We start from the raw sequence: 24,577 nt of genomic DNA, 5'->3' as shown, positions 1-24,577 counted from the left end.
CCAAACAGCACACTGCCACAAGCCACACACATTTGAGCCTGTGGACTACATAAAGTGAAGTAAAGTTTTAATGATAAGGGGTAAATATATTTGATGTATGGTATTAATGTTTGACTTGCAAATAGCACATCAAAATGTGTTCATACAGTAGATGGCTAGCTGGTAAGTTATTTGCTAAATATGTGGTAACAAGCGTCATGTTAATGGCCATTCATCATTATGCTAGCTTACCCATAATTATTAAATTGCCCCCAAATTCCATTTAATTCCTATAAATTTTCATAATTCCCATAGAAAGTACCAGAAATTTTCCACCCCTTTGCAACCCTAATCTGTAGACACGAGGAAACAGACGGGTGTATTTTGTGCTCAGACATTTAAAATCTGATCAGTTTTAAACAGACTAACTGTACAGTGTGTTTGGTGCAGCTGGCTCTCTAATGCAGTGGTTTTGAAACTTTGTGGCAGCCCCCCACCCCCCACCCCACAATACCTCACAATTATTGTGATTGCTCATTGGAGAAGCAACTATTGGAAAGGATCCAAGTTAAAAAGTCAGCATGATGGCATTAGCAAGCTCTTTGTTTCCTCGATATGAATCAGATTTATTCAGCTTAGTTAGTCTCCACAGGGGGGCCGCCATGCCAGTTTGAGAACTGCTGCTCTAATATGACTTGATTATTACTGTTCACATGTGTCCCACTGTTAAATAGCCCACACATGCCAGTGGATTTGAAAGCGTTGGGCTGTCTCAGGTTTAAAAAATATTTTAAGTGTTGTTATTTTTTTTAATTAGTGTGCTCCTAGGTTGGATTAAGATCTTTGTTTTAAAGATAGAGTTTGCCCCAAACAGTTCTGTAAAAGAGACAGGTCTTTACATTTAAACAAAATTCACTTTGGGGTCATTGATGCTGAAGCTCTTCTATATAAATACTCCCTCTGTTTCATTGAAGTGCTGAATATACACCACACCTAAGGGTTTATGTGTTGTTGTTTATGTGTTTGAGTTCGAGTATTCGTAGTAACCCTTCTCTTCGGGGTCTACACTACACAAAATACATGAGCCACACAGTAAGAGAGCACCACGGACACACGAGACAGATCAGTTTGACAGCAATAAAAATAAAGTCATTGATGAAGACAAGGAGTATTTCTGCTCTGAAGTCCTCACTGCAAAGATGAGCTCAAGCTGAAAAATAATCATGGATGCACATCAGGCTTTATGTACACAACACACACACACACACACACGCGTTCTTGTATATCAATAGAAAAATATGTTCTGAGGGTGATTCTTAATTTTTATTTTTGAAAGTAGCTAAGCTTACTTTTCTGCACTGCACATAGAGACCAGTCCAAAGGTTTAACTGAAGACATCAAAACTGCGAAATAACATGGAATACTGTGGTAAACAAAATATAAATTCTTCAAAGCAAATGCTTTTTGCTTTAAAGACAGCTTTACACACTGTTGGCATTATCTCAGTGTCAGTCTGTCACCTGTAAAACAAACACTAAATTAGTCTCATCATGTGACAGCACAAACGCTCATCTGCTGAGCTCTGGGTCTTACAGTAATCATATATGTCTTGTTCTCATCAATCTTCATATTCAGATAGTGACAGAGGAGTTGATGTCCTCCTGGATCACCAGTGTGCTGATGACGAGGCTCAATGAGAGGACAATGGTGCGTCACTGTCCGTAGTACTGAAGAGTAGACAGACAGACATGTCACTCAGTTCAGAGACCTACATAAACAACCGTTACACCGTCTACACACGTTCCTTTGTGACAAAGGGCTTGATAAATTATCTCGAGAAACGAGATCATTAATGGAGATCTCGAGAGAGCAGAATTAAAAAATAAATAAATGCAAACGCGGCCGTCCTCGGCTTCCGTACATTCGACATAGGTTACATTACAGCGTCATTGGTGTACAGCCATGGTTTGAATGTTTTAAACAAAAATACATAAAAAAAACTTCTTAAAATCTTTATAAATAAAAATCTTTGTTTTAAATCTTTGTTCGCAAGTCGGAGACGGAAGTCCACAGGCGGGAATTTACCGGAAGTACAGGTGCGTCCACAATATACTTCATTGACAGTTACAACAAACAGCGTAAATTACGGTGAAAACGGATAGTCCATATCCATTATATGGCGTTATTAATTCTGCTGAGTAATTCTAAGTATAATACATCAACAGGTCCACATTAAAACAAAGAACAAAAACAACTAGGATGTTTGTCTTGGAGACAAAGCGGAAGTGAGCGCGGGATTTCTCTCTTGCCTCTACGTTCTCTCCGTAACCAAGGTAACGCTAGCTTCGTGTTGATGCTAGCACGGCAGCTAACTGACCGAGCTACACGTAGCTGCCATTCTGTCAACGCCAGTGAACGCAGCGCGTGTTGAGATAGTTAATGTTCAACAATTGTACGATATTCCTGAGTGTGAGCTAAACATTACTGTTACCATGTTTGCTGACGAAGACCTGGACTCTGTGAGCGTCCAGTCTACGTGGAGGAAATCTCAGCAGTCGGTGCAGGAGTCGGTATGTTTGAGTTACAGTTAAAGAACAATTAATATATTACAGAAACAGTACGTTTGTCTATGTAACGTCACAGTAAACGACACGTGTGGCGTTCAGGTGTTCCTCAGAAATGTAACAACCACAAGTTTAAAAGCGATACTAAATAACTTGACACCGCGTAAACAACAGAGCTTAAAGTCTGATCATTGTGACTGCAGTCTGATCTGATTGCAGCCTCTATCTGCTGCTGTTTCAGAGAGGATGTCAGACTAGCATGGTGCACAGTGCTGAGGCAGAGGTCCAGACAACTTTGGTCACCATCGGCAGTACCCAGACAGAGCCACAGTACCAGACGACAGAGCAGCTCCTCCAACAAAATCAAGACGAGCCAGAGCCGCCTGGTCTGAAGGATTTCTTGCAGCGGGTTGAGGACATAGTTATCAGAGAGCTGGTCAGAAATGCCAGGAGCCATGCTTTCGATGGGTTCCAGGTGAACTGGGAAGATCATAGTAATCTGGTAAGGCTGGAGGAGAATCTTAATGATCAATGACGTGATGTTTAAAGGTCCCATATTGTAGAAAGAAACAGAAGCAAACAAAAAGAACCATAAAAGTTTATCAAATTACAAGAATACAACATTAAAAACAGGTTCAAATAGGACAATGCAATTGAATCAGATGGAAAAGGCGATTTTAAACAGGTAGGTTTTAAGTGCAGACTTAAATTGTGAGAGTGAGTTGATGTTCCTTATGACGGGGGGTAAAGAGTTCCAGAGGTGTGGAGCAGAGCGGCTGAAAGCTCTCCAGTACCAAAACACTCCACAGAGAAATGTACACAGCCTGTATTCACAAACTGTGCCTTTATATGAGCTGTTATGACTTCATGATGTCACAATTATGCAGTCATCGTCATCAGTGCCAAAATGAACGCCCTGTTGTTGCTCAAGCTTCAGAGAGAAGTATGAGAGAGGAGATGAGAAACTTACAGAGATGTTTTTGGTATTTAAAACCACAAATGTCTTTTTGATGAAAACAACACACCAGAAAAGTGTAAATTATGAGTCCTTTAAATATTTTGGAGCAGTTCTCTGACATACTGTAGACGGGTTGATCTTTGATCTTTTAGAGTTCTTCGTATGACACAGTTCCATACTTGCAGGTTTCATGCTTCCATTGTCTTCAACATCCCAGCGCTGTAGAGCGAGGTCTGAATGTAACCAGTCTGTCCTGGAGTTGTACAGGTTCAGTTGTTGCCTGTGCCTACGGCCGGTATGTTCCTGTTCTTCACCTCACTTTAGTCTTTATTCGAAAACATCAAGAAATTGTTGAAGCCTTTCTGTCATCATTTTGTGGTCAGAGCGGTTCAGACATGTGAGTGTGTGTTTTCGTGAGCAGGGTTGACGATGGAGACTGGAGCACTGAGAGGTCGTACGTTTGCATGTGGAACCTGGACCGCCGAGGTCTGAACCCCAAACAAGCTGATCTGGTCATAGATGTTCCCACTGCAGTCACCGTGCTATGTTGTCACCCCAACAGGCCTGCCCTCATCGCAGGTACTGCAAAGTTACTATGACAACAGACCTGAGTCATTACAGATATATTGTTTTGGTCTGTGCGGCCACACAGTTGTTGAGTACAGTTCAGTATTCAGTGTGTGTTTGTGTGTGTATCTGCTGTGCCTGCAGGTGGTCTGTACAGTGGAGAGGTGGTGGTCTGGGACACCAGTCGGACTCAGGACCCTGTTCTGGTTCAGAGTGGGATGTCAGCAGACAGCCACAGAGAGCCTGTTTATCAGGTGAGTCCACACAATCTATTTGGCTTTCTATTATCCAATCAGCACGATTCGCCTGACACCTGACACCATATTTGGCCTGTTTGAGTCTCCCGTGGAACAAAATATCAGCTTCAGTGCAGGCTGCTGTTGAAATCTGTCTGTGATTGTACAGAGCATTTTCATTTGTTACTGAGAGGAAGGGAAGAAGAACTGTGTATGTGTGTGTGTGTGTGTGTGTTCAGGTTGCTTGGGTGCCTCTGGAGAAGAAAGGAGAGTTTGGGGTGCTGAGCGCCTGTTCAGGAGGAAGGGTGCTGCTGTGGTTGGTGGACTCAGACCAGGGCAGGTTGATCCTGAACGCTGCCTACGCTTTAGTACGACAGCAGCTTCCTCACAGCAGCAGCAGCAGCTTCAAGGTGAGCCTGAGGCTGAAGGACAACACTAAAAACCACCTGTCCAAGTTCAGCAGTGACATATATTCTGGATATTTCATGTTATATTTAGTGCATAACAATAACAGAACAACTGATTCTTCACACAAATGAATCAAATTCTGTCTGATCTGACTGGACATAAGCATATTTTCTGTCTTCATATTCCTCATCTGTTCATGTTGTTTTGTGTCGCCTGTAGGCCCGAGGCAGCAGCACTGTGGGTGTCACCACCCTGGCTCTGTCCCCCTGGGACTCTGATACCTTTTTGGTGGGCTCCGAGGGCGGCCTGCTGCTCAGATGCTCCTTCTCCTCCCAGACGCCAGCTGAAGCGCCCTCCGAAGGCCAGAGTGTGACGCCAAGAGCCCCGGCTGTCTTCTCATTCAGGGCTCGCAGCGGCCCTGTCCACTCCATACACTGCTCACCATTCCACAGGTCACAAACATCGACCTAACACGACCACGATCATTACTGAAATGATGAGTGGCTGTTTTACACGTGACTCAGCACTGACCTGACCTGTCTCACGTTGTCTGCAGGAACCTGTTTGTGAGTGCAGGGACTGATGGTCTAGCCCACCTCCACTCTCTGCTGCAGGCCAACCCGCTGCTCTCCCTCAGGGTTTCAGACTCCTACGTGTTTCAGGTGCAGTGGTCCCCAACAAGACCGCTGGTGTTTGCTGCCGCCACCGGACAAGGTACATGAACATGAAAGGCTTTGTGTGTGGATGGTACAGGACATGTTCTTATGGTACATTTAGAGGTTCAAAGCTTGATTTACATCATCAGGAAGTAGCTTTATCGGTTCTCCATCCTAAAATGTGAGTTGTATCAGTATGTGCATCACATACTGTATCTCCAAGGTTACATGGTGACTACAAAATGGAGGATTTTTTTATATTAGAGTAGTACAGTACAGCGTGATGTGAGGTTGTGTAAATTACAGTTGCGACTAACGATTGTATTCATCATCGATTAATCTGATTTCTTGGTTTAACTCATCATTGAATTGACAAATTGTTGAAGCTCTAGCTCTATTTTTGTAGTTAATGTCATCCTCATGTTAAATACAGTAAACTAAAATCAGGCCCGTGAAGGTCGCCACCACCACCCTCTCCTTCATTACTACACTCAAATCATTCAGTGATTTTGTTTAATGACTTGTGGTGTAATTGGAGCAGTTGTATGTGAGGTTGATTTGTTGATTCTCATGCCCCGTGCTTCTCTCTCTCTCTAAGGTGAGGTCCAGATATTCGATTTGGGTCGCAGGTCTCAGAGGCCGGCGGCCACCATCGAGCAGGGGGGCGTGGGCCAAGCTGCCACTTGTTTGGCCTTCAACAGTCAGAACCCTCACCTCCTGGTGGTGGGGAAGATGGACGGGACAGTCGGTGTTTGGCAGCTGAGTGCAGATTTGACGGAGCAGAGCCCCAAAGAAAGCAGCCAACTGGAGCAGATAGCCAATCAAGTGGCAGGATGAGACTGCTAAAGATTTGTGTGAACTGTGTTTTAATGGTCACGTCAAAGACTCTCATTCAACTGTGGAAGTGAAATAAAAACAGAGGAGAGGTTTCCAGTTCTAACCAGTAGCGTTTATTAAAGCACACTGCAGTTGTTAAGGTGTTGTTACAACGTTATTGTTACTATTAGGTTCTTAAGTTCATCGAAAGCACAAGCTAAAACAGCTAAAACAATCACATTCAAATGCAGACAGATCCACTATGCTATTATGAGAAGCACAAAGAGTTAGAGGGGTAGAGCGAGATAAATAGTACAGATAGTTATTATTAGTGAGTATTCCTAGTGGCACAATCATGCAGTTTCAGCCATGTGTTCGTGTTGAAGTGTGTGTGGGAAAACGCGTCCCGATTGGTCACTGGTGGGCGAGGGATCAGTTGACGAAGAGCGAGCGGGTGAATTCGACAAAGTCGAAAGCCGACGGCAGCTCGCGGCCCTTGCTGTCAAGGTAGGGTTTCATGTGCGAGAGGCAGTAATCTGCCTGCTCCTTGGTCAGGTTCTAAAAAGGAAGGAAGGGGACAATTAGACCACCACAAAGATGTAACACTTAAATTGAACCCACAGAGTGAGCAGTGGATGTGTCTGACCTGGTAGAGCTCTTCTTTAGTGACGTAGGGTTTGTTCTCGGTGCTCAGAGCTCGGAAGGCGCTCTCTATCTCCTCACTGGACTTGACGTTCTCTGTCTCACGGCTGATCATGAATGCCATGTATTCCTGCAACGACACGTTTCCGTCCCTGCAAAGATTCCTCAAGGTTAGGCATCGAATACAACATGCAGCCGTGCAGGTTGCACTGAACATCACTGTTAGAGTAACTTCCTGAGCACGACAGACCTGTTGGGATCCACAGTGTCGAGTATGGCCTCAAACTCAGGATCAGGTTCGCCTTCTTCCACCATGGGCAGGTCGTAGCCCAGCGAGCGTAGACAAGACTTGAACTCCTGGTGGTTCAGACGGCCAGACTTCTCCTTGTCGAAGTGTCTGCAAAAACAGGCCAGGGTGAGGATGTGGCTTTATTCAGAAGGACAGAAATAAGATGGTGAAGTCAGGTCACAGGCACTCACTTGAACATCATGCTGAACTCCTTCAGAGCCTCCTCCGTCACTCCAGTGGTGTTTCTGAAAGAGCGAGGAGGAACATGAGCGTCATCAACATCACCAGCTTCACTGATCTCACAACACAAACTTCAAACATTCACAGCGTTTGTATGTCAGTGACATGTCAGTGTGTACCTGGCCTGTATCTGTTGCTCCAGGTTGTGCTGCATCCTCATTCCCAGTTGGTCCAGCTGGTCCCATTGCTGGGCCAGGCCCACTGTGCTGTGCTCTGTGTACTTGTTGTCCAAGATCAGTGCTTCCTCCATAGCTGCACCCAGGTCTTCAATCTTCTTCAGTTGGCTGCGCATGGCCCGGATCTCCTGGTGCTTACGCTACACACACACACAAAATACAGTACAAAATACATCAACAAAACATGCCACACACTGTCCTGGGAATGACTTGCTTGTGCTGCTTCTAGCAGCAGACATGTTGACAGCAGTGGGTGCCATTTACCTTGGTGGCCTCCAGCTGGGACTCCAGGGTACCAGACTCTTCCACCATACATGACCTGACATCAACACAAAGTGATGTTAAAAAGGAAGCAGCACAGTGTGGTTAAATTATTGAAGCCACTCTGACACACTTATTAAAACCACTTGTATTCTCCACAAAACCTTTCTGAATTAGAATGAAATGAAGTCCTCTTGGGAGAATTTTCTGTTGTGACAAAATGATTCTTTACATTTGACGGTGGACCTGACAGTACAGCTGCATTCGTGCCTAACACTCTACTGCTAACCCAAACTATGCAAGTCTGGGGTGACTGCACGCAGGGCTGGAAACTGCAGCAGATCATTCAGGGACGCAAACTTGTGACCTGTCGGTGAAAAATCTCTTTTATGAATCCAAAATATTGTCATTTGTGTGATTCTTATCAATCTGACGAGTTTCTGTTAATTACCATGTTAAGATTCAGTTGTTTTGATTTAGCGATTACTAATGTAAGCCATCTCAATTTGGAGGTAACATTAGGTGTTATTTCCATGTAGTATAACATTAATTAGCATGACGTTATTTGTCCACTTGTATTATGATAATGTTACTGATGTTAGAGCTCTGGACGACTCGTTTAAGAAGCTGAACTAGAGCGACTCTGTCAGGCTTTTTTTTACCTGTAGCAAAAAAGCATGCTTTATTTTGTACTAGCCATTAGCTTTACTATTTCAGAATGAAAGAGTTGGGGGAGTGCAGGACTTTTTTGTGGTTGTGCCCTGAAGTGTTGCCTCCCTTATACTACGTTTGGAGCAATAAGATCACATCAATGGTATGGGGAGTTTTTCCTCATGCTAAAGTCGACTGTAAATCCAATTTTGAAATCTGCCATTTTGCATCTTTGTCACTGTTTTCAGCCCTGATGACTTTGCATTTCTGTCATTAGTTACAGATGATGAACAGTGCACCCTGAAGTCACTGCACGCATGCTGAAAAATAAACCACAATGGGACAAGATTCAATTAATTTGAACTAAAATAGTAAAAGTATAATAGAAGCCAATCATTTGCAGTTTCCATCCCTGACATACACACAGTAAACAAGGTGGCATTAGGCAGTCCACTGGGTTGAAACCAGTGCTGACTGCAGTCTGGTGCTTTGAGTTCCAGGACTGGGTGAAAGTTAGTACAGTAGGAAGGTACTGAGCACACCAGAACCCAACATGGTGTTTTTAGACTGAAGTGCATGAAGTGCACACAGGCCTGACAGCACTGTGTGGGTCAGAAAAAGCAAAAGAAAAAAAAGAGAGCAAGGCTTGAAAAGAGGTTGACCTTCCAGAAAGATCATCAGCAACTTGGTACTGATAGACACAGATAACCCGCCGATAGGCTATGCTATTCAAAGAGAGGATGGAGGGGAGGAGGAAGGACAAGAGATTAAACATACAGACAAGAAGATGAAGCAAACACAAGAAATATTTCAGAAAAAAAACATACATGGAGGAGAAAGAAGGGACACACACATATGGTTTTAGACTTCCTACAAGCTCAATCATTTAAAATCAACACCTACCTTTGAGATAAAGGACCTGCTTTCATCATCACATCCTACTCAGTTTTTATACACACACAAACAGACTCACACTTGTATAACACGCATGTAAAAAAAGAGAAAAGGTGATATTAACCCATCCAGTAGATATGTCCTGGTAAGCACAGTAATCCCAAGCACCAGCGAGGGAGCAGCCAAGAGGAAGACAGGGAAAGAGGGGAGGGACGGAGAGAGAGAGAGAGAAAGAGAGAGAGGGAGAAATAAATACACGTTAACATGAGGCAGACACAGCGCTCACAGCAAACAACGCTAAAAACATAACATGTCAAACACCCGTCGTGGACGGCTTCAAAAATGTACGATCTGTGACGAGAGAGAGCAAACACCACGCACAGTGAGCATGCTGTGTGCTCCACACAAAGACAAAACACCGTAGGAAGCCCCTTCACATACATCAGCAGTGTGGTCAAATGTTATGTGTGTGCAGCTGTTCATCTTTAAAACACGACGATCATGCGGAGCAGCTGGACGTGTCAGAAGAGCACATCTCTTGGTCAGACTGTTAGAAAACGTCAGCCTCTACCTGGTCTCCTGCAGCCACTGGTGGAAAGCATTGGCGTGCTGGGCGAACTCCTGACGCAGCTTGTCGTTCTCCTCCTGCCTCCTTTGCTCCTTCTGCAGCTCCAGCTCTCGCTCCTGCACTCACAATTACAGACACCAGTGAGGTCAACTGCACTTTACACTTCTGGAAATATTAACAACAAATTATGACAACAAGGACATAGAACCCACAGCAGCATCGCAGTGTTGTTTGTATGTATGGGCTAAAACATGTCGAAGGTCGAGTATTCATATAGAAGATATGCTGTCCCATAACCAGGATATTTAAAAAATGAAATACTGATGTTGTAAAATGAGATTTATTTGATAGATTATCTTATTTTTCTCAGATTTGGTGAGGGAATTGGCATAATTTTATTTAATTAATAATAACTAATATGTATTTTGTTGCATCATATATTTTATGATACATCTTGCATGTAATCTAAGTGATGGTTAAGTCTGGTGGAGTGATATGATGTATCACACTGTTGGTCAGTGGTTGAACCTGACCCACTTACACAGAAGAAGATGCCCCTCAGTCTGAAACTAATTTCATTCATTAAAGTCAAGTTTAGAATTAACGCTAAGAGTTACCAGCGTTACAATAAGTTAATGAAACACATAATAATTTCTCCCTCCCCCTGTACGTAGGAATCACGTATAGGAAGCTATGAGATCAATGCAATGTCATTGAAATGAAGCTTCCTGTAATATTTTTTCTTTCTTCAGTATCAGCCTCATACATGTCCATGATTAGTTCTGACCTGAAATGTGACAGCAGGGTAGTAAGTAATGGAAGAGAAGAAGGAGCTGGCTACAGACTCTGTCCATCTTTCTACACTCAAAACAGATTAAAAGAGGCCGGGTGTAATGTATATTTAATCTTTGATGTGGGGACCTTTATGATCTTCTGCAGGTTCCTCCAAGTCTCCTCTAGGGCCTCCATGGTGAACCAGGTGTAGGGGTTGGACACCACCTGGTAGCTCTTGATCTGTTGGTCCAGCTCAGCCAGCTGGTTGAAGTCAGCCTGAGCTGAGCTCAGTGAAGAGCGGAAGGCCTCGTGGGCTTCACGCAGCGCCCGGATTTCCTCCAGAGAGTTACACCTCACCGGGTCAGTCAGATCCTCCTCTGCGTTCTCAAACCAGCTGTTGAAAGCTGAAGCCTTCTTAGCAAATGTCAGGAACAAGTCCTCGACCTGGGGTGGGTTTGGAGAATATAAAATAAGTCCAATTTACTCATAGTACTTCAGAGGTATGCACTAAATCTTCATTCTTCTGGCCTGTTTACCTTTCTGAAGTGCTCTTGAGCCTCCAGAAGCTTCTTCTTGCGAGCAGCTGAGTTGGACAGCAGCTGGTTCCAGCGCTTCATCAAGGCAGCGTGACGGGCTTCGATGGCTTTTGATTGGACGTGCTTGGCTGCCAGTAGTTGGTCCTTGAGAGCTGTAATGTTGGTGATGCCCTCCTGCTGGAAGGCCTGGAGACCGGCATCAAACGTCTCCTGCAGACAGACACGAGAAGAAAAAAAATAATCAACAGAAAGAGTAACATGGTATGAAAGAAAGGTGGAGCACTGCTTGAGAGGATGGAGTACCTGCTTGGTTAGCAGAGTCTGCACAGAGGACAGGTCTCTGCCGTAGTCATCGGTCTTTAGGCTGTTCTCCTTCTCACCTGAACACAAAGAACATCCACAGGTTCAGAATGCAGACTGAACACAGGCACACTTTCGGTGAAGGACATACACACGTATGTGCTTTCTTTCAGAGAGTGACGTGAAAAGATCTGGTGACCTGGCATCAGCTGATGTTCGTCTGTTTTAGCATGATATTCTGACTGCTGGCTGTCTACTAAATTTAGTTTTATTCTAGGATAAGATTTATTCTAACTTACTGATGTCTTGTCTCATTCTTCAGAAACATCCTGACAGATGAATATGGTGTTGTGGTATGATTTCAGTTTGTGGAGGATTCAAGCTTTCCGGAAAAACACACCTAAACCTCCAGTATTTAGTAAATCAACAGAAGTCACTTGTGTTTGGAGTCTTTATGTGTTCGTACCGATCCAGGACTCCACCACGTCAGCCTTCCAGTTGAACTGGAGGAAGGCGGAGTTCTCGTCCAGCTTGGCCTTCCTCTGAGCTGCTGCCCGCTCCAGCTCAGACACTTTGCCTCGCAGAGCTGACATCTTGGCACTGATGTTATCCACATGATGGTTGTTCTGTTGGAATCACACAAATTCTCGACTGAAACGGCTGCTTCTGTAATCCTACTACACCTCACAGATGATTATTCCACTTCTTTTTTTTAAAAAACACAGTCATATAGTCAGTACCTTCTTGATGAGCTCCTCTCCATTAGCGCACACATCATTGACTCTGTCCCTGTGCACGGTGAAGTCAGTCTCAAATGCTTCATGCTTTTTTAGCAGACCCTGTTGAACAAAGATCACTCAGTAAAACTCTCCATCACTTCTCACAGTCAAAAAACACTTTGTGACAGAAAAGCACCTGCACAGCAGCCAGTGTATCTCCATAGTCCTCACTCCCCACTAGATTTAACTTCTCATTAATCCAAGCTTCTTCCTCTTCCACGTTCGCCACAAACTGCTGGTACTCCAGCGACTCCTCCAGCCTCTGTCCCCTGCAAGCAAACACACACATTGACCGCATGTATACACCTCCTTCCTTCTACATGTGTGTGTGTGTGTGTTCTGGTCTGCTTGTCCTTGTTTATCTCAGCAGGCTTACCTCGCTCCAGATAAATCTTTGAGTTCCTTCCAGTGGTCAACAAACTGGGCGAGCCTCTGCTGGATCTCCTCCTGGCCGATGGTGTTGTCATCAGACAGCTTCTTCCCAGTGTCAAGCACCGACTGAGAGCACACGGAACACACATCACTGCAGACCAAAGCTACAACATGTTCCTGAATATGTCCAAGGAATGTAATAAATGCAACTATGAAACACCAGTCTGCAACATGTTATACTATAGCGGCAGTTTACAGGCATTTATTGTTGTTCACCAAGAAATGGTTCCAACATATAACTGGCTCCACATTATTGCATAACTTTTGCATGAATCACTGACAGGAGCTCTCACTGACTAACTTTTGTGATTCAGCTACAGTCAGACGTTTTATTCTTAGGTGGTCAGAGCCTGCTTTGCACAAACTCTGTTTAAGTTCAAACAGAACAAGGGGATAGATGGGATAAAAGATGACCCTCTTACCTGGATAGCCGGCTCGTGGGCTCCCAGCTCAGCCTCCAGCCTCTTGTGTTTCTTCCTCAAATTCTGTACTCCTGTCAAATCACGTCCGTAGTCTTCCGAACTCACAAGCAACTTCTTTTCTCTGTGTGGGGCACAAATGTGCATCTTTAGGTCTTGCAATAACTAAATACAAAAAAAGGTAAAGGTCCATGTCACTGCTGATTATATCTATCTTCTAACTATCAGAGAAGGAAATCTCTTACTTGATCCAAGACTCTTCATCATCCAGGTCCCTGAAGAACTGATGCAGGCGGTGTGACTCGTTGAGTTTAGCGCGACGGCCGGCAGCCATGCTCTTGATCTTGGTGAAGCGACCATTGACGGCGTCACGCTTGTCCTTCACCTGTGATGTGTCGAAAGCGTTGCTGGCCATCAAGCTGTCAGCCTGGCCGTTCAGGTCCTTCAGGCGATCCTGCAGGAAGGACAGACCTGGTCAGAGGTGCTCATTGATACTTTATCAATGTATTATCATTGTTTATTTATCAACCTTTTAAAGCATTTTGTCACTACCAGTTCCTGAGGTGGGTATTTTGTCATTTGTAATGAGTCTAAAAGTCACAAATGTTCTGAAATGAGTTACAGCTGACTCACATGTATAGTCATTCGTAATAATCTGCTGCATACCTCATGGGCAGAAATATCAGCCTCCAGCAGCTGGTGTTTCTTCAGCAGGTTGTTGACCGAGGCCAAATCTTTGCCATAATCCTCAGAGGCAAGAAGAGCTTCCACCTGAGGAATAAACAAACACGTCAGACTCTGAGATCATCTTCTGTACAGTTTTTACATGTGGATCAGGACCGTGGATTCTCACCTCAGACAGCCAGAAGTCAAAGTCCTTGATGCCGGTGTTGAAGTTCTGCTGCTTGTTGGCCTCTTTGAGTTTCTGGCTTTTTTCTGCAGATTTGTTGACAAGGAACTGCCACTGCTCATCCAGAGCACTGAGGCGTGCCTGAGGAACAGTCACTCACATATAAGTTATGGAGAAGTTACAGGTCTTAGTCTATTAACAGAAACCATGTCTTTCAGGAGGACTGAACAATTTGAATTGTTATTATTTCTATGAATGAATGATGCAGCTTCTTGTTTTTGATGAGAGAAGTTAAAAGCAAGTTCTCCTCCGGTATTACATAACATTACAAAATAACATCTGAATATAATATGGATTTATTTATATATTTATTGATAACAGCAACAACAGATGACTTATTTTAATAAAAGCAAACTGCTGACAAGATTTTGGAATCAGACTGACTCCAAACACAAACTGAACACAGCTCTGCACTGCAGCTATGTGAACTAATGTTAATGACACTGAATACTGAAGTAACTAATGCTGCTGTAACTAATGTATACAGCAGCGCATTTGTTCACGTTGTCCGTTACAAGAGGGACACAGGACACTTTTATTTTCCACAGGTTACTGCGCACGCACGTGCCAATTAGTGTTCCGACCTGTGCGTCAAGTAAAGAGGCTGCGAGGATGTTCTGGCTGCTGTCACGTTACTTATCAGCTACTTTTCATTAAATGTTGTGAAATCTGTGGAATTGTTGTATTTTGACAGGAAACATGAGGTTTAAAAGATGTATTTAAAAATATATATATATTTTAAAATAAATCAACGTCATCTAGCGGGCCAGATATAATTGATGGCGGGCCAGTTTTGGCCCGCGGGCCGCTAATTGCCGACCCCTGTCTTAAATGATAGACAGCCATTGACAGCTGCAGAGCTAACAGCTCACTACCTGCTTGCAACTGATGTGGGGCAACCATCATCCAGACAGTTTATTAACTGAAGTGTACAGAAAGAATATTAACCACACAAGGTTTCTTTTTTGTTGTTTTGCCCACTCACAGAATTAGCATTAATCAGCTAAACCTGAGTTAATTATAGATGGTAAGAATTATTGTTTGGCCCTGTCTTGTAAGGTTTTCTCAATGCTAATCAGGTACAATAAGATCCAACAACAGAAAATACTATTAGTTTATGAGTGGGTGTTGAATGCTCCATATTGAATGAACATTTATAATGAACTTGTAATGTGTTATAAAGCAGTCACAGTATGCAGACATGATGAAGATACCTTGACTGCATCCTCGCTGCCGGCACAGGCTCCTCTCTGGATCAGGGCGTTGCCGGTATCAATGACCCCACGGATTCGGTCTGCGTTGGCATGCAGTTCGGCCTCAAACGCCTGATGTTTCTGATGCTTACTCTGACATCACACACACAGGAAACCAAGACACAGCATGAGAACCACGAGCTGGACAAGTTCCTGTTTATAGTTTAACGTTCAGAACTTTCCTTAAGTTGAGAGAACACTTTCATACTTACATTCTAAGTAGGATAACATTTGTGTTAAATGTGAATTCATTTTTTAAAATTGTGCGTGGAACTGAAAAACTGCAAGGTGGAATATAAAAAATGACTTCAACACAGGACACCGACCATGACAGACAATGTGTCGGACATCGACAGTTACACAGAACAAACAACAGAAAATGGTAATGTGGAGGACAACATCTGCAACAGAAATAACTTTGGAAAGAAAAATAAAAATAAAACTGCTTCCAGAAGGAAGAGTCACTTCAAAGTTGCTTCATGTTTGTATCTTTCTACATTTCCATATCTCTGCTGGCCCTCAATATATATGTTAGTGTATGTTAGTGTGACTGCTTCTAACATATTTTACTACAGTGTCATGCTATACTTTCATTTCAAGATCCAATCTGACTATTTTGACTGTGGAATCAAATATTTGAAGCAAATCTGAAGATAACCCCCCCTTCAGGAACCGAAAACAAATATGGAAGCCACACCCAACAACTAGTAGCTTTCGATGACAGAACAAACCTAGAATAAAATACAAAATGAAGACAGAATTAAGGCCAATTGCTTAAATTAATAAAAATTAAACCCAGGTGGAAAAGAAGCTGGCACTCAACAGTGCTGATGAGAGACAAACTCAAGATGAACAGAGCGTTTATTCTATGTCGTGTCTACACACACAGCAAAGACGTGGACACATGGAGGATAACCTGCTCAGTTGTTAGTTAGCTGACACACTACTTAAACTTACCAGCAGCTTGGACAGCTATGAAAAAAAATAAGACAGTGGGAGAAAGATTCAGTCTCACTTCAGACAGGACACAGGGACGGATTTGACACAGTTAAAGAAGAGCATCGTCAATAAAACAAGACAAAACATATTAGCATTTTTAATTTAGCCAACAACACGCACGACTAACTTATTTTTTGGGCTCAACCGTCTGCCCGAGAATCATTAACCTCTGTGTAAACAGTATTTTGTAATTGTGTTAATATAAAACTGTATCTGTATGTTGGGCCTGTGCTACTAGAAGCCACATATGTACCTGGATGTTGGTAGGGTCCTTGTAGGACTCATCAGTTGCAGTCTGCAGCTTCTCGCTGATCCAAGCCTCAATTTCATCCACATCCCTACTGAACTGCTGCAAGGTCTGGGATTCACCCAGCTTAGAGCGCTTTTCAATCATCTGAGCCTTCAGCCGGCGCCACCTTCCAAACGACAAAATGAAAAAGAAGGAGCTTAAACACAAGCATATGCAAACCTTTAGTTTACATAGTGCGTATAGCACCTAGTATATGACAAATGACTCGGTGACTCTGTCCTGTCTCAGGGGAAAAGCCTCAATTACACAAAACAACTGGGGCCTCATGTACAAAGCATGCGTACGCACAAAAAAGGGGCGTACGTCCTTATCCACGCTCACGTTCCAATGTATCAAACGTGAAACAATCGTAGAAATGTGCGTGCCCCACGCCAATCTCATAGCTGTCGTACGCACGTTTCTACAGCTATTGTTCCTTTGGCGACACTTAGAGGTGAAGCTGGGAAACTCTTAATAATGTGAAAACAAGTAGTCATCAGAGTGATGTGCACATCAGAGACACACTGATGAACAATTAACACACCCACGTGTTTGCAATTATATAGGTGGATATAAAAGCATGCGCAATGTGATGAAGAAAATTATATTAACAATGGCAGCGTTAGCGTTGTTAGAGGACCTTGTAAATGGTGCAATCCGACGTGAACGATTTAAGGAATGCATGGATTTACTTGCAAACAATGATAATTGGCTCATAAGACGATTTGGGTTACCAAGGCCAGTGTTACTGGAGTTGTGCGCAGAGCTGCGGCCGGCCCTAGAGTGCAACGGGGGCCGGCGGGCCGGCTGCCTGACTACGCTGGGGTTCCCGGCAACAGGGGCATTCCAGCGGGAGCTGGCCGATCGGTCAGGAGTGTGCCAGTTAACCCTGAGCCGAGCCATGCCAGCTGTGTGGGACGAAATCATCCGAATGTCTTCCTGGTACATCAGATTCCCATACAATGCTGTTGAATGTAACGCTGGATTACATACGAAATAATTAAACGAATAAACTCTTTACTTACCCAGAAGCTGTGCCAGTGTGCCAGTGCATATTTGGGCATGTGCGCATTCAAATATCATGTTTTTAGTTTTCTTTATTTTCTGCTGGTGAAATTAGAGCTGCAGAGCTTTCTAACAAGCCCCTGATTGTCTCCCAGTGTTCAGTATTCTTCAGCCGCAGCGCCACACCTGTCCACACCTGTGTGTGCGCTGCTCGGATCCCACGGCATTTACAGCCTCACACACACGCTCCCACTCATGTCTTTTTTTGGTCATATTTATCCCTGTTGACAGGGAACCAAACAGAATCTCCACTTCATTCACTAGAATCTTTAGCTCAGACTCTGTAAAATTAATTTTCTTTCCTTTGTTCATCGCGTTATCTGGTCGGGCAAAGAGGTGAATCTCAGGTCCAGGGCCTATTTAAATAGATTTGCATATGTAAATTGGGGCGTGGACAGGGAGGAGTTGCACGTGCGCTCAATTCCACGTTGACTGGGATGTACAAAAGAAACGTGCTTGGATCCATGCGAATGCACACTTTCATACATCTGAATATTTTTGTGCGTACGACAGTTTCCGGGTTTTGGCGTACGCCAAGTTTCAGTAGGAAATCCATGCAAGTATTCGTACATGAGGCCCCTGGTCTGGATCTGATCCTAGTCACATTTTTGGGGTGTAGTTTCTAGTGTCACTCACACTGTCCATCTGTCAGTGTCATTCTTTTGGACTTTATTCTAACTAGATAAAATTGTGTTGTTTTGCCTTAGACACAGTGGTTCACTTTCTACTGTAGGTGTATCATCATGTGACATGTCTCACGTGCAGGACAAACATTTGTTGTTTCTTAAATAGTCTTAAACATATTGTGTCATCTTGATCGTGCCTGTTCTGTGTGGTAAAGTAGAATGACATAAATAAGTGATGCAAAATTCTGAAAATCCAGAATTTCAAAATCCAGATGTTTCCTACCTGTCGAGAACTTCATTGCGGCGGTTGAAGATCTCAGGTTTGGCGTAATGGTCAGCTCCAATCAGCTGGTCAGCAAAGGACTGCAGAGCAGCAATCTTCTCCTCCTGTAAGGTACACCAACGTTTTAAATCATTTACAGAACAAAACTACAATCAATCTTAAAAGCTTTCACTGAGCAGCCAATCGTCTTACTGACCTGCACGTTAATGGCCTTGTCAAAGTCTTCATGTTTTTTGATGAGGGCCTCCACACTGTCCAAGGAGTCACCCTTGTCATCACTGGCAAGGAAAGCTTCCCGAGCAGCCATCCAGTTCTCAGCCTGCTCACAGTCCCTGTTGAAGAGCTGCAGGGAGACAAACACAACAGTCAATCAGTGGAGGGTCAAAGACAGCTGTCAGTGACATCATAACTGCTTCTAACTGGTCGTATCATGTCTTATCACATCAGTACCTGAAGCTCGAGGCACTGGTCCAACATCATGCGACGCTGCACCCAGGCCTTCTCCAGGTCAGCACGTTCGCGGTCTAGAGCCTCCAATTTCTGCTGAATCTCAGGAGTGGCATAGTGTCCTCGCACCAGCAGCTGCTGACCGAACTGTTCAAAGGCCTGGAAGGTACCTGCACGAGCATCGATCTCTGTGCGGTGTTCCTGAAAAGACGGAAAAAGAAAACAAAGTTGGATGGACAGTGTTTCATGGGCAAAAATCTGCACAGACACTTGCATGTCTCTACAAATTCTATACCTGGTGTCTTTCCAGAAGGGCCTCGGCTCCAGTCACATCTTTGGCCAGCTCCTCTGAGGACACCAGCCCCCGGATGCCATTAATCCAGGACATCAGATCCCTGTGTAGAGGAAGAGAAGAGTTACACCACACATCTTGTAAACTTAGACATTTCTTTTCCAAAAAAACTGAACTCATTTCCAAACAGTTCATCACCCGATCAGCAAATCTGACCCAGAGGCATTCTCCTCTCTTCTCACCTAAAGTCAGAGAGGAAGCGCTGCAGGTCGTGGGAGTTGCCAAGCTTGTCTTTGCGCTGGTCAGCACGACCCACCAGGCTGCTCCAGGCGGTGTTCAGCTCAGTGCACTTTTCCTGGATATCATCCACAGCCTCAGGGTGAGACTGGATCAGACGCTCTGCCGTCTCTCCGAGAGAGTTCACCTGTGCAGGGGAGTAGACAAATGAGTAAAAGCCTCAAGAGAAAAGATTTTCCCCAGAGGTTTGGTTGTAGATCAGCTACAACCTCATATAAATGACTAAAAGACAATCTGACCTTGTCACCCAGGGCTGCCAGGTCTCTCTCAAAGCCCTCATGTTTGCGCTGCAGAGCTTGGACACTGGCCAAGTCATGGCCGTAGTTGTCAGTGTTGAGGGCCTGGTTCTTCTCCTCGATCCACTCTTTAGTTTCATCTGCATCTCTGAGAAGGCACAAACAACTCGAGTCAATGCTGTAAAGGATGTTCAAACATCTGGAGGTGTTTTGTGATTAAGTGAGCACATGAGCACATTTAATTACTTTATATGATATACCATTCTTACAAAATGTTACAAGTTTCTATGGCAGTTTCTGAAACAATCGATCAGTATAAAGTTTAAACTTTAAATGTTTTCTATAAAGGGTAAAAATCTAGAGAGAACGTGCAGTCTTACAGTCTTGGGTTCATACCTGTGGAATCGCTGCACCTCGTGGGCACTGCCCAGCATGTTGCTCCTGTCTTCAGCGAGCTGCTGCAGGGACCGCCAGCGATTATTCAGCTCCTACACACGAAGCAGTCAGTATTAGATCACTCTCTTCACAGTTTTCCTTCTGCTGCCTGTTTATTCTGGTCCAAATTTACAATGATTTGTAGTACAGTATGTGAACTACACACAACCTCAATTAGAGAGTGATGATGAAGTCATTAGCATTAAACGTTATCATCAGATAAACTTAGACATGGAATGTGGAATGTTAAATTAAAGATATTTACGATAAATATAATCAGGCAAATACAGTATGTGCTGGACATGCGGTCATTTGCATAGTGTGCTTGATGGTTACACACAGCAAACAAAGACAGGTGCATGATGGGAGTGAGATGCACAGGACTGGATGCATGTTAAGAACCATACACAGTATGAGACAGAAAATAACATCAAGAAGTCAGGATGTACAAAGGATGCTAAGACATAACATGTATGTGTAGTACATGTAGTACAATGCAGTATGTCAACAATCAAAATGGATGATAACAAGACAAACAGATGCCATGGGAATCAAACAAAACTAGTTAGAGTCGGGTAACAGAATAGGAAGATACGGATCACGTGACAATGAAGCCATGACGACGGGGTTAGTTTTCTGATCACAATGCAGGACGGGGAGGTCGGGGAGGAACGATTAAAAATGGGATTGGGGTGGACTAGTCGATCTTACCTTGATAGTATTAAAGTTAGCCGTTGTTTGAACAGCCAAGCGTATATTCTATAGTCACAAGTGAATAAGACATGGCAGAAAGAAGTGGGAAAGAGCAGGACAAAAAAAACTAACAGAAAACACCACACCAGTCAAGAGGATTATGGAAACTCCCAGGGTTGGTCTTGGTGTTCGCCTAAGACCAACCAAGACTTTACACCAATCAGGACATAGTAAAAACTGCAACCATGGCTGGAGTAGAACCACCCAACCAGCCCCAAACATTGAATTATGATGAATCAAACAGAGTATCTGTCAATGATTGAGATATCATGAGATGTCACTTTACATTCATGGGATTAAAAAAGGCTCCTGGCGGTCTCATCGATGTCTAATCATATTTCATGAGGACACATAACATTAACCCCATGCCACTAGAATGTCTCCTTGGGTATGATTGCAGTAAATTCCAGACATGACACACCAGTATTGAACATCAAACCAATGCTGAACAGTCATGCACAGTTACAGTATCAGATCAAGACTCTTTGGAGTTGATGCATTTAGTCCTGAAACAATCAAATGTTTGAATGATAAAACAGTCAGAAGAAGCTTACCTTCCACGGTGATGCAGTTTTGGAATCAGCTTCATCCTGTTCAGGAAATAAGGCATGATACATTCATTTTAATGTTTTATTAATTTGTTGTAATATTTATTTGAAAAATTATTTAAATATCAAAAAAATCAAAGAAATGGTAACAACTTTGCCAGGAGCAGCGCCAAGAAGCTCTTGTTGCTGCAAAGGGAGGGGGGGGGGGGGACATAATTTCCATTTTATTATTTTTAAAGTGTGGAACTTGGTTCATACAAAAATGCAGAGGAAGTAGAAGGTACCTGAGCCTGAACCATGGGAGCCTCCTCAGCCATGAGACCTTCAGACTCCAGCTCAGACGCCACTTTGTTGATGTCCCTCAGACGAGATTCGTTGGCCTTCAGGTCCTAAACCCAACAAAACAACAACATGATGTTTTCTGTGAGGCATGAAACGTACAAATTCACACAGTAGACAAGAGTGTAGAAATGAGCAGAAATACAGTATTAACATGAGTGGACGGTACCTTCTGGAAGTCGTCAAACTTCTTCTGCAGGACCTCAACCTGCTCCAGGTCAGAGCCAACCTCTTCATTAGTGAGGGCGCTCTCCTTCTCGTTGATCCACTGCTGGAGCTCGTTGGCCTCACGGAACAACATGAACTTCTTGCAGCTCTTCTCAAGCATGTCCTTGCGTTTCTCTCCCAGCTCCAACAGAGTGCCATACCTTGAAAAAGGTTCAATCACAGAATCAAATCAAATGATTTGAGATTATCATCCTTTTATACTGTGGCTCATTTTTAAAGAATTAAAAATGATGTTGATGATGACAATGGAGAATCTGCTCGTAAAGGAATTTGCATTTATTGCTATTGATGACTCCATTTCTCAGATAAAAACTGATTCTTCTCAAAATCAAAATAACAAAATAATTCCTGTAGCTCCTCTATAGAATAGACTAATGGGCTTAAGTTTCAGGCAAAATGAGTCGTGGTGCTACGCCATGCTGCAAAGGCCACAAATTTGTGTGCAGCTATTTAAACTAATCTAGTAATCAGTGTCTGATTAAGCTCAATGATTAACTCATTGATTACATTGTGATCATGCTTTGCACTCATTAATCAGAGCAGCATTTTCCAACATCAGGTAAAAAGAATTTTGAGAAGATGGGAAAAGTAAAAACAGCAGCCCAAAAAGAGCCAGACGCCAGACTGAGTAGAACCCGTTAAAAGTTTGTGCGATCTGACAATTTCTTTTATTGTGGACTGACTGGGTCTCTTGCTTTAGTTTTTTTCATTTATTTATTAATCTAAAATTAATAGATATGTTTTGTAAAATCTAAAATTGTTTCAGGGTTAGGGGAAAACAGGATTTGGCTTACCACCTTTGCTAACCTAGAGGAAACCTAAAGAGTCATTATAAATCAACCATATCACATAAAGATTTTGTCTATATGTCCATCTTTATGTTAAACAAAATTTCTTTGATCAACGTATAACCCAGCAGATTTCAATCCTGTATCCTGGAGCCAGTAGGATCAGCAGAGTTTTATCAAGTTATTAAAGCTAATTTCTCTAATTAGAACCTTGAGCCTCAGACAATAAAATAAATACAAAAATAAATCAAAACAGCTTATGATGCCACAGAAAATTAGAAATGAACATCCATAGGTAAGCCTGGGATGAGAAGGACGTGAAAAGTGTGCACCAAAGGTACTTCTATCCCTGCAGTGAATAGAAGACGAGGGTGAAGAAGACACAGTATCACACAACAGGAGGGTTGGGAGGGATGTAAAAACAGCCGATGATATTAGTGGTATCACGATCACAAGAACACGCAGAGGGACGCTGGTTCCTACTCACAGCTCTTCCACCTGCTTCATGCGCACAGACACACTGCAGGCCTCCTTGGTGACAAGCCTGCTCAGTGGCAAGGCGAGGCGAACGCACAGCAAGACAAGATTAAGTTGTTAAATACAGCAAGAGGACAGCAGAAGAGACAGAGAAAGAGGCCAGGGGCAATAAGTGTTAAAAGAAACTGAGCTGAAGATGTGATTCGATGGAAGTAAAGGGGTTAAAGAGCAGAGAAAAGACCCAAAAAATACTTCAGAGGAATACTTCTACTACAAATCTAGTAGGAAAGAGGAAATGAGTTAGTAAACTACATTCCACTGCAGAGATGATGTGAGGGTTTCTTACTGATTCTCAATCTGGTCTTGACGCAGTGCAATGCTGCCGTGCTCATCCAGCAGGTTCTCCCTGGAAGAGGACTGGGTAGGGTCGAGCTTCTTCACATAAGCAGCAGGAACAAAGCCCTGGCGATCGTTCACCTCCACCTTCCACCAGTCCTGCAGCAGTGAAGAGAGGAGAGGAAGATGGAGGAATATCAGCATGTGAGATATTTTCTGATCAAAGTCCATTTTGCTTGTTTACTGCACTTTATCTATTGAAAATGATTGACAAAGTATTGAGAGATGAAGTGTGCATGGTATTTGTTGACATGAACAAAAATACTGAAAGCCTTATCCTCAAAACAATGATGCATTTGCAAAGCTTAATTAGTTTCATTAAAAAAATGGATTGTACCAGCCTTCAGTCTCATCTGTCACACAGTAAGTCACACAGTAAGTCACACAGTATGTTAGTTGCACAGAATCATCTTCAATCTCTTGAACAGCTATTTGCTGAAGGTTGACAATTATTAGTCCATTATTTATTATTATCACGACTGACAAACCATTAAATAAATTACATGAAGTGTACGTCCATAATATTAATTTCATTTAATCTTCTCCTCTCAAATCTCTGATTTGGCATTGATTCAGCGGGTCAGAAGTCCAGTTTCACTGTTGTGTGTAGTACACTGAGCTGATTTCAGCTGTACCTTGTTGGTGCTGTTGAGCAGGGTGAGGATGTCTCCCTTCTTCATGGTAACCTCACGGGGACTCTTCTCCTGGTAGTCATACAAGGCAAGAACCAGCTCCTTCCCAGTCTCATCATCAGTTGGTGCGACTTGTTGC

The 24,577-nt window shown here is 43.3% G+C and overlaps 2 protein-coding genes across 11 annotated transcripts in view; one reads left to right on the top strand and one right to left on the bottom strand.

Annotated features, from left to right (window-relative positions):
• The first annotated feature begins 1,909 nt into the window (after window positions 1-1,909).
• On the top strand, window positions 1,910-6,297 carry dync2i2 (dynein 2 intermediate chain 2). 2 transcript variants are annotated; one of them, XM_019272186.2, is made up of 10 exons: window positions 1,910-2,075; window positions 2,205-2,549; window positions 2,785-3,045; window positions 3,687-3,796; window positions 3,923-4,080; window positions 4,213-4,322; window positions 4,544-4,714; window positions 4,932-5,164; window positions 5,269-5,426; window positions 5,967-6,297. In XM_019272186.2, exons 2-10 carry the CDS (start codon window positions 2,472-2,474, stop codon window positions 6,203-6,205), a joined length of 1,518 nt encoding a protein of 505 aa, XP_019127731.1. In that variant the 5' UTR covers window positions 1,910-2,075; window positions 2,205-2,471; the 3' UTR covers window positions 6,206-6,297. The 2 variants fall into 2 exon arrangements, with proteins under 2 accessions (XP_019127731.1, XP_010750289.1); XM_010751987.3 differs by lacking the exon at window positions 2,205-2,549.
• Window positions 6,296-24,577, bottom strand: part of sptan1 (spectrin alpha, non-erythrocytic 1) — a 34,670-nt gene continuing 16,388 nt past the window's right edge. For 2 of the 9 annotated variants that reach the window (XM_019272178.2, XM_019272179.2), the window contains exons 19-55: window positions 24,442-24,576; window positions 23,757-23,905; window positions 23,421-23,477; window positions 22,087-22,285; window positions 21,863-21,967; window positions 21,732-21,764; window positions 21,585-21,620; window positions 20,989-21,036; window positions 20,239-20,330; window positions 19,846-19,990; window positions 19,552-19,733; window positions 19,313-19,412; window positions 19,021-19,218; window positions 18,767-18,913; window positions 18,571-18,674; window positions 16,561-16,723; window positions 16,266-16,280; window positions 15,270-15,401; window positions 13,999-14,136; window positions 13,812-13,916; window positions 13,391-13,599; window positions 13,149-13,269; window positions 12,671-12,792; window positions 12,431-12,563; window positions 12,256-12,354; window positions 11,982-12,141; window positions 11,519-11,595; window positions 11,216-11,425; window positions 10,827-11,123; window positions 9,909-10,021; window positions 9,462-9,479; window positions 7,796-7,850; window positions 7,475-7,671; window positions 7,307-7,360; window positions 7,077-7,223; window positions 6,831-6,978; window positions 6,296-6,742 (exon numbers count right to left, since the gene is read on the bottom strand). In XM_019272178.2, the coding sequence (XP_019127723.1) occupies window positions 6,617-6,742; window positions 6,831-6,978; window positions 7,077-7,223; window positions 7,307-7,360; window positions 7,475-7,671; window positions 7,796-7,850; window positions 9,462-9,479; window positions 9,909-10,021; window positions 10,827-11,123; window positions 11,216-11,425; window positions 11,519-11,595; window positions 11,982-12,141; window positions 12,256-12,354; window positions 12,431-12,563; window positions 12,671-12,792; window positions 13,149-13,269; window positions 13,391-13,599; window positions 13,812-13,916; window positions 13,999-14,136; window positions 15,270-15,401; window positions 16,266-16,280; window positions 16,561-16,723; window positions 18,571-18,674; window positions 18,767-18,913; window positions 19,021-19,218; window positions 19,313-19,412; window positions 19,552-19,733; window positions 19,846-19,990; window positions 20,239-20,330; window positions 20,989-21,036; window positions 21,585-21,620; window positions 21,732-21,764; window positions 21,863-21,967; window positions 22,087-22,285; window positions 23,421-23,477; window positions 23,757-23,905; window positions 24,442-24,576 (4,569 nt within the window). In that variant the 3' untranslated portion in view covers window positions 6,296-6,616. The remainder of the gene's footprint in view (window positions 6,743-6,830; window positions 6,979-7,076; window positions 7,224-7,306; window positions 7,361-7,474; window positions 7,672-7,795; window positions 7,851-9,461; window positions 9,480-9,908; window positions 10,022-10,826; window positions 11,124-11,215; window positions 11,426-11,518; window positions 11,596-11,981; window positions 12,142-12,255; window positions 12,355-12,430; window positions 12,564-12,670; window positions 12,793-13,148; window positions 13,270-13,390; window positions 13,600-13,811; window positions 13,917-13,998; window positions 14,137-15,269; window positions 15,402-16,265; window positions 16,281-16,560; window positions 16,724-18,570; window positions 18,675-18,766; window positions 18,914-19,020; window positions 19,219-19,312; window positions 19,413-19,551; window positions 19,734-19,845; window positions 19,991-20,238; window positions 20,331-20,988; window positions 21,037-21,584; window positions 21,621-21,731; window positions 21,765-21,862; window positions 21,968-22,086; window positions 22,286-23,420; window positions 23,478-23,756; window positions 23,906-24,441; window position 24,577) is intronic. The other 7 variants (XM_027286553.1, XM_027286549.1, XM_027286587.1 and 4 more) reach the window with 7 other exon arrangements.

The sequence above is a fragment of the Larimichthys crocea genome, chromosome I, assembly GCF_000972845.2.
Source record: "Larimichthys crocea isolate SSNF chromosome I, L_crocea_2.0, whole genome shotgun sequence".
Taxonomy (NCBI): Eukaryota; Metazoa; Chordata; class Actinopteri; family Sciaenidae; genus Larimichthys; species Larimichthys crocea.
This window is presented reverse-complemented; position numbering and strand designations above follow the sequence as displayed.

Excerpts from the sequence above, each read along its gene's own strand:
- dync2i2 (XM_019272186.2), top strand. The coding sequence starts at position 2,472 with ATGTTTGCTGACGAAGACCTGGACTCTGTGAGCGTCCAGTCTACGTGG. Across the intron at positions 2,550-2,784 it reads AGCAGTCGGTGCAGGAGTCG|AGAGGATGTCAGACTAGCAT; the intron begins GTATGTTTGAGT and ends CTGCTGTTTCAG. Across the intron at positions 4,081-4,212 it reads CAGGCCTGCCCTCATCGCAG|GTGGTCTGTACAGTGGAGAG; the intron begins GTACTGCAAAGT and ends CTGTGCCTGCAG.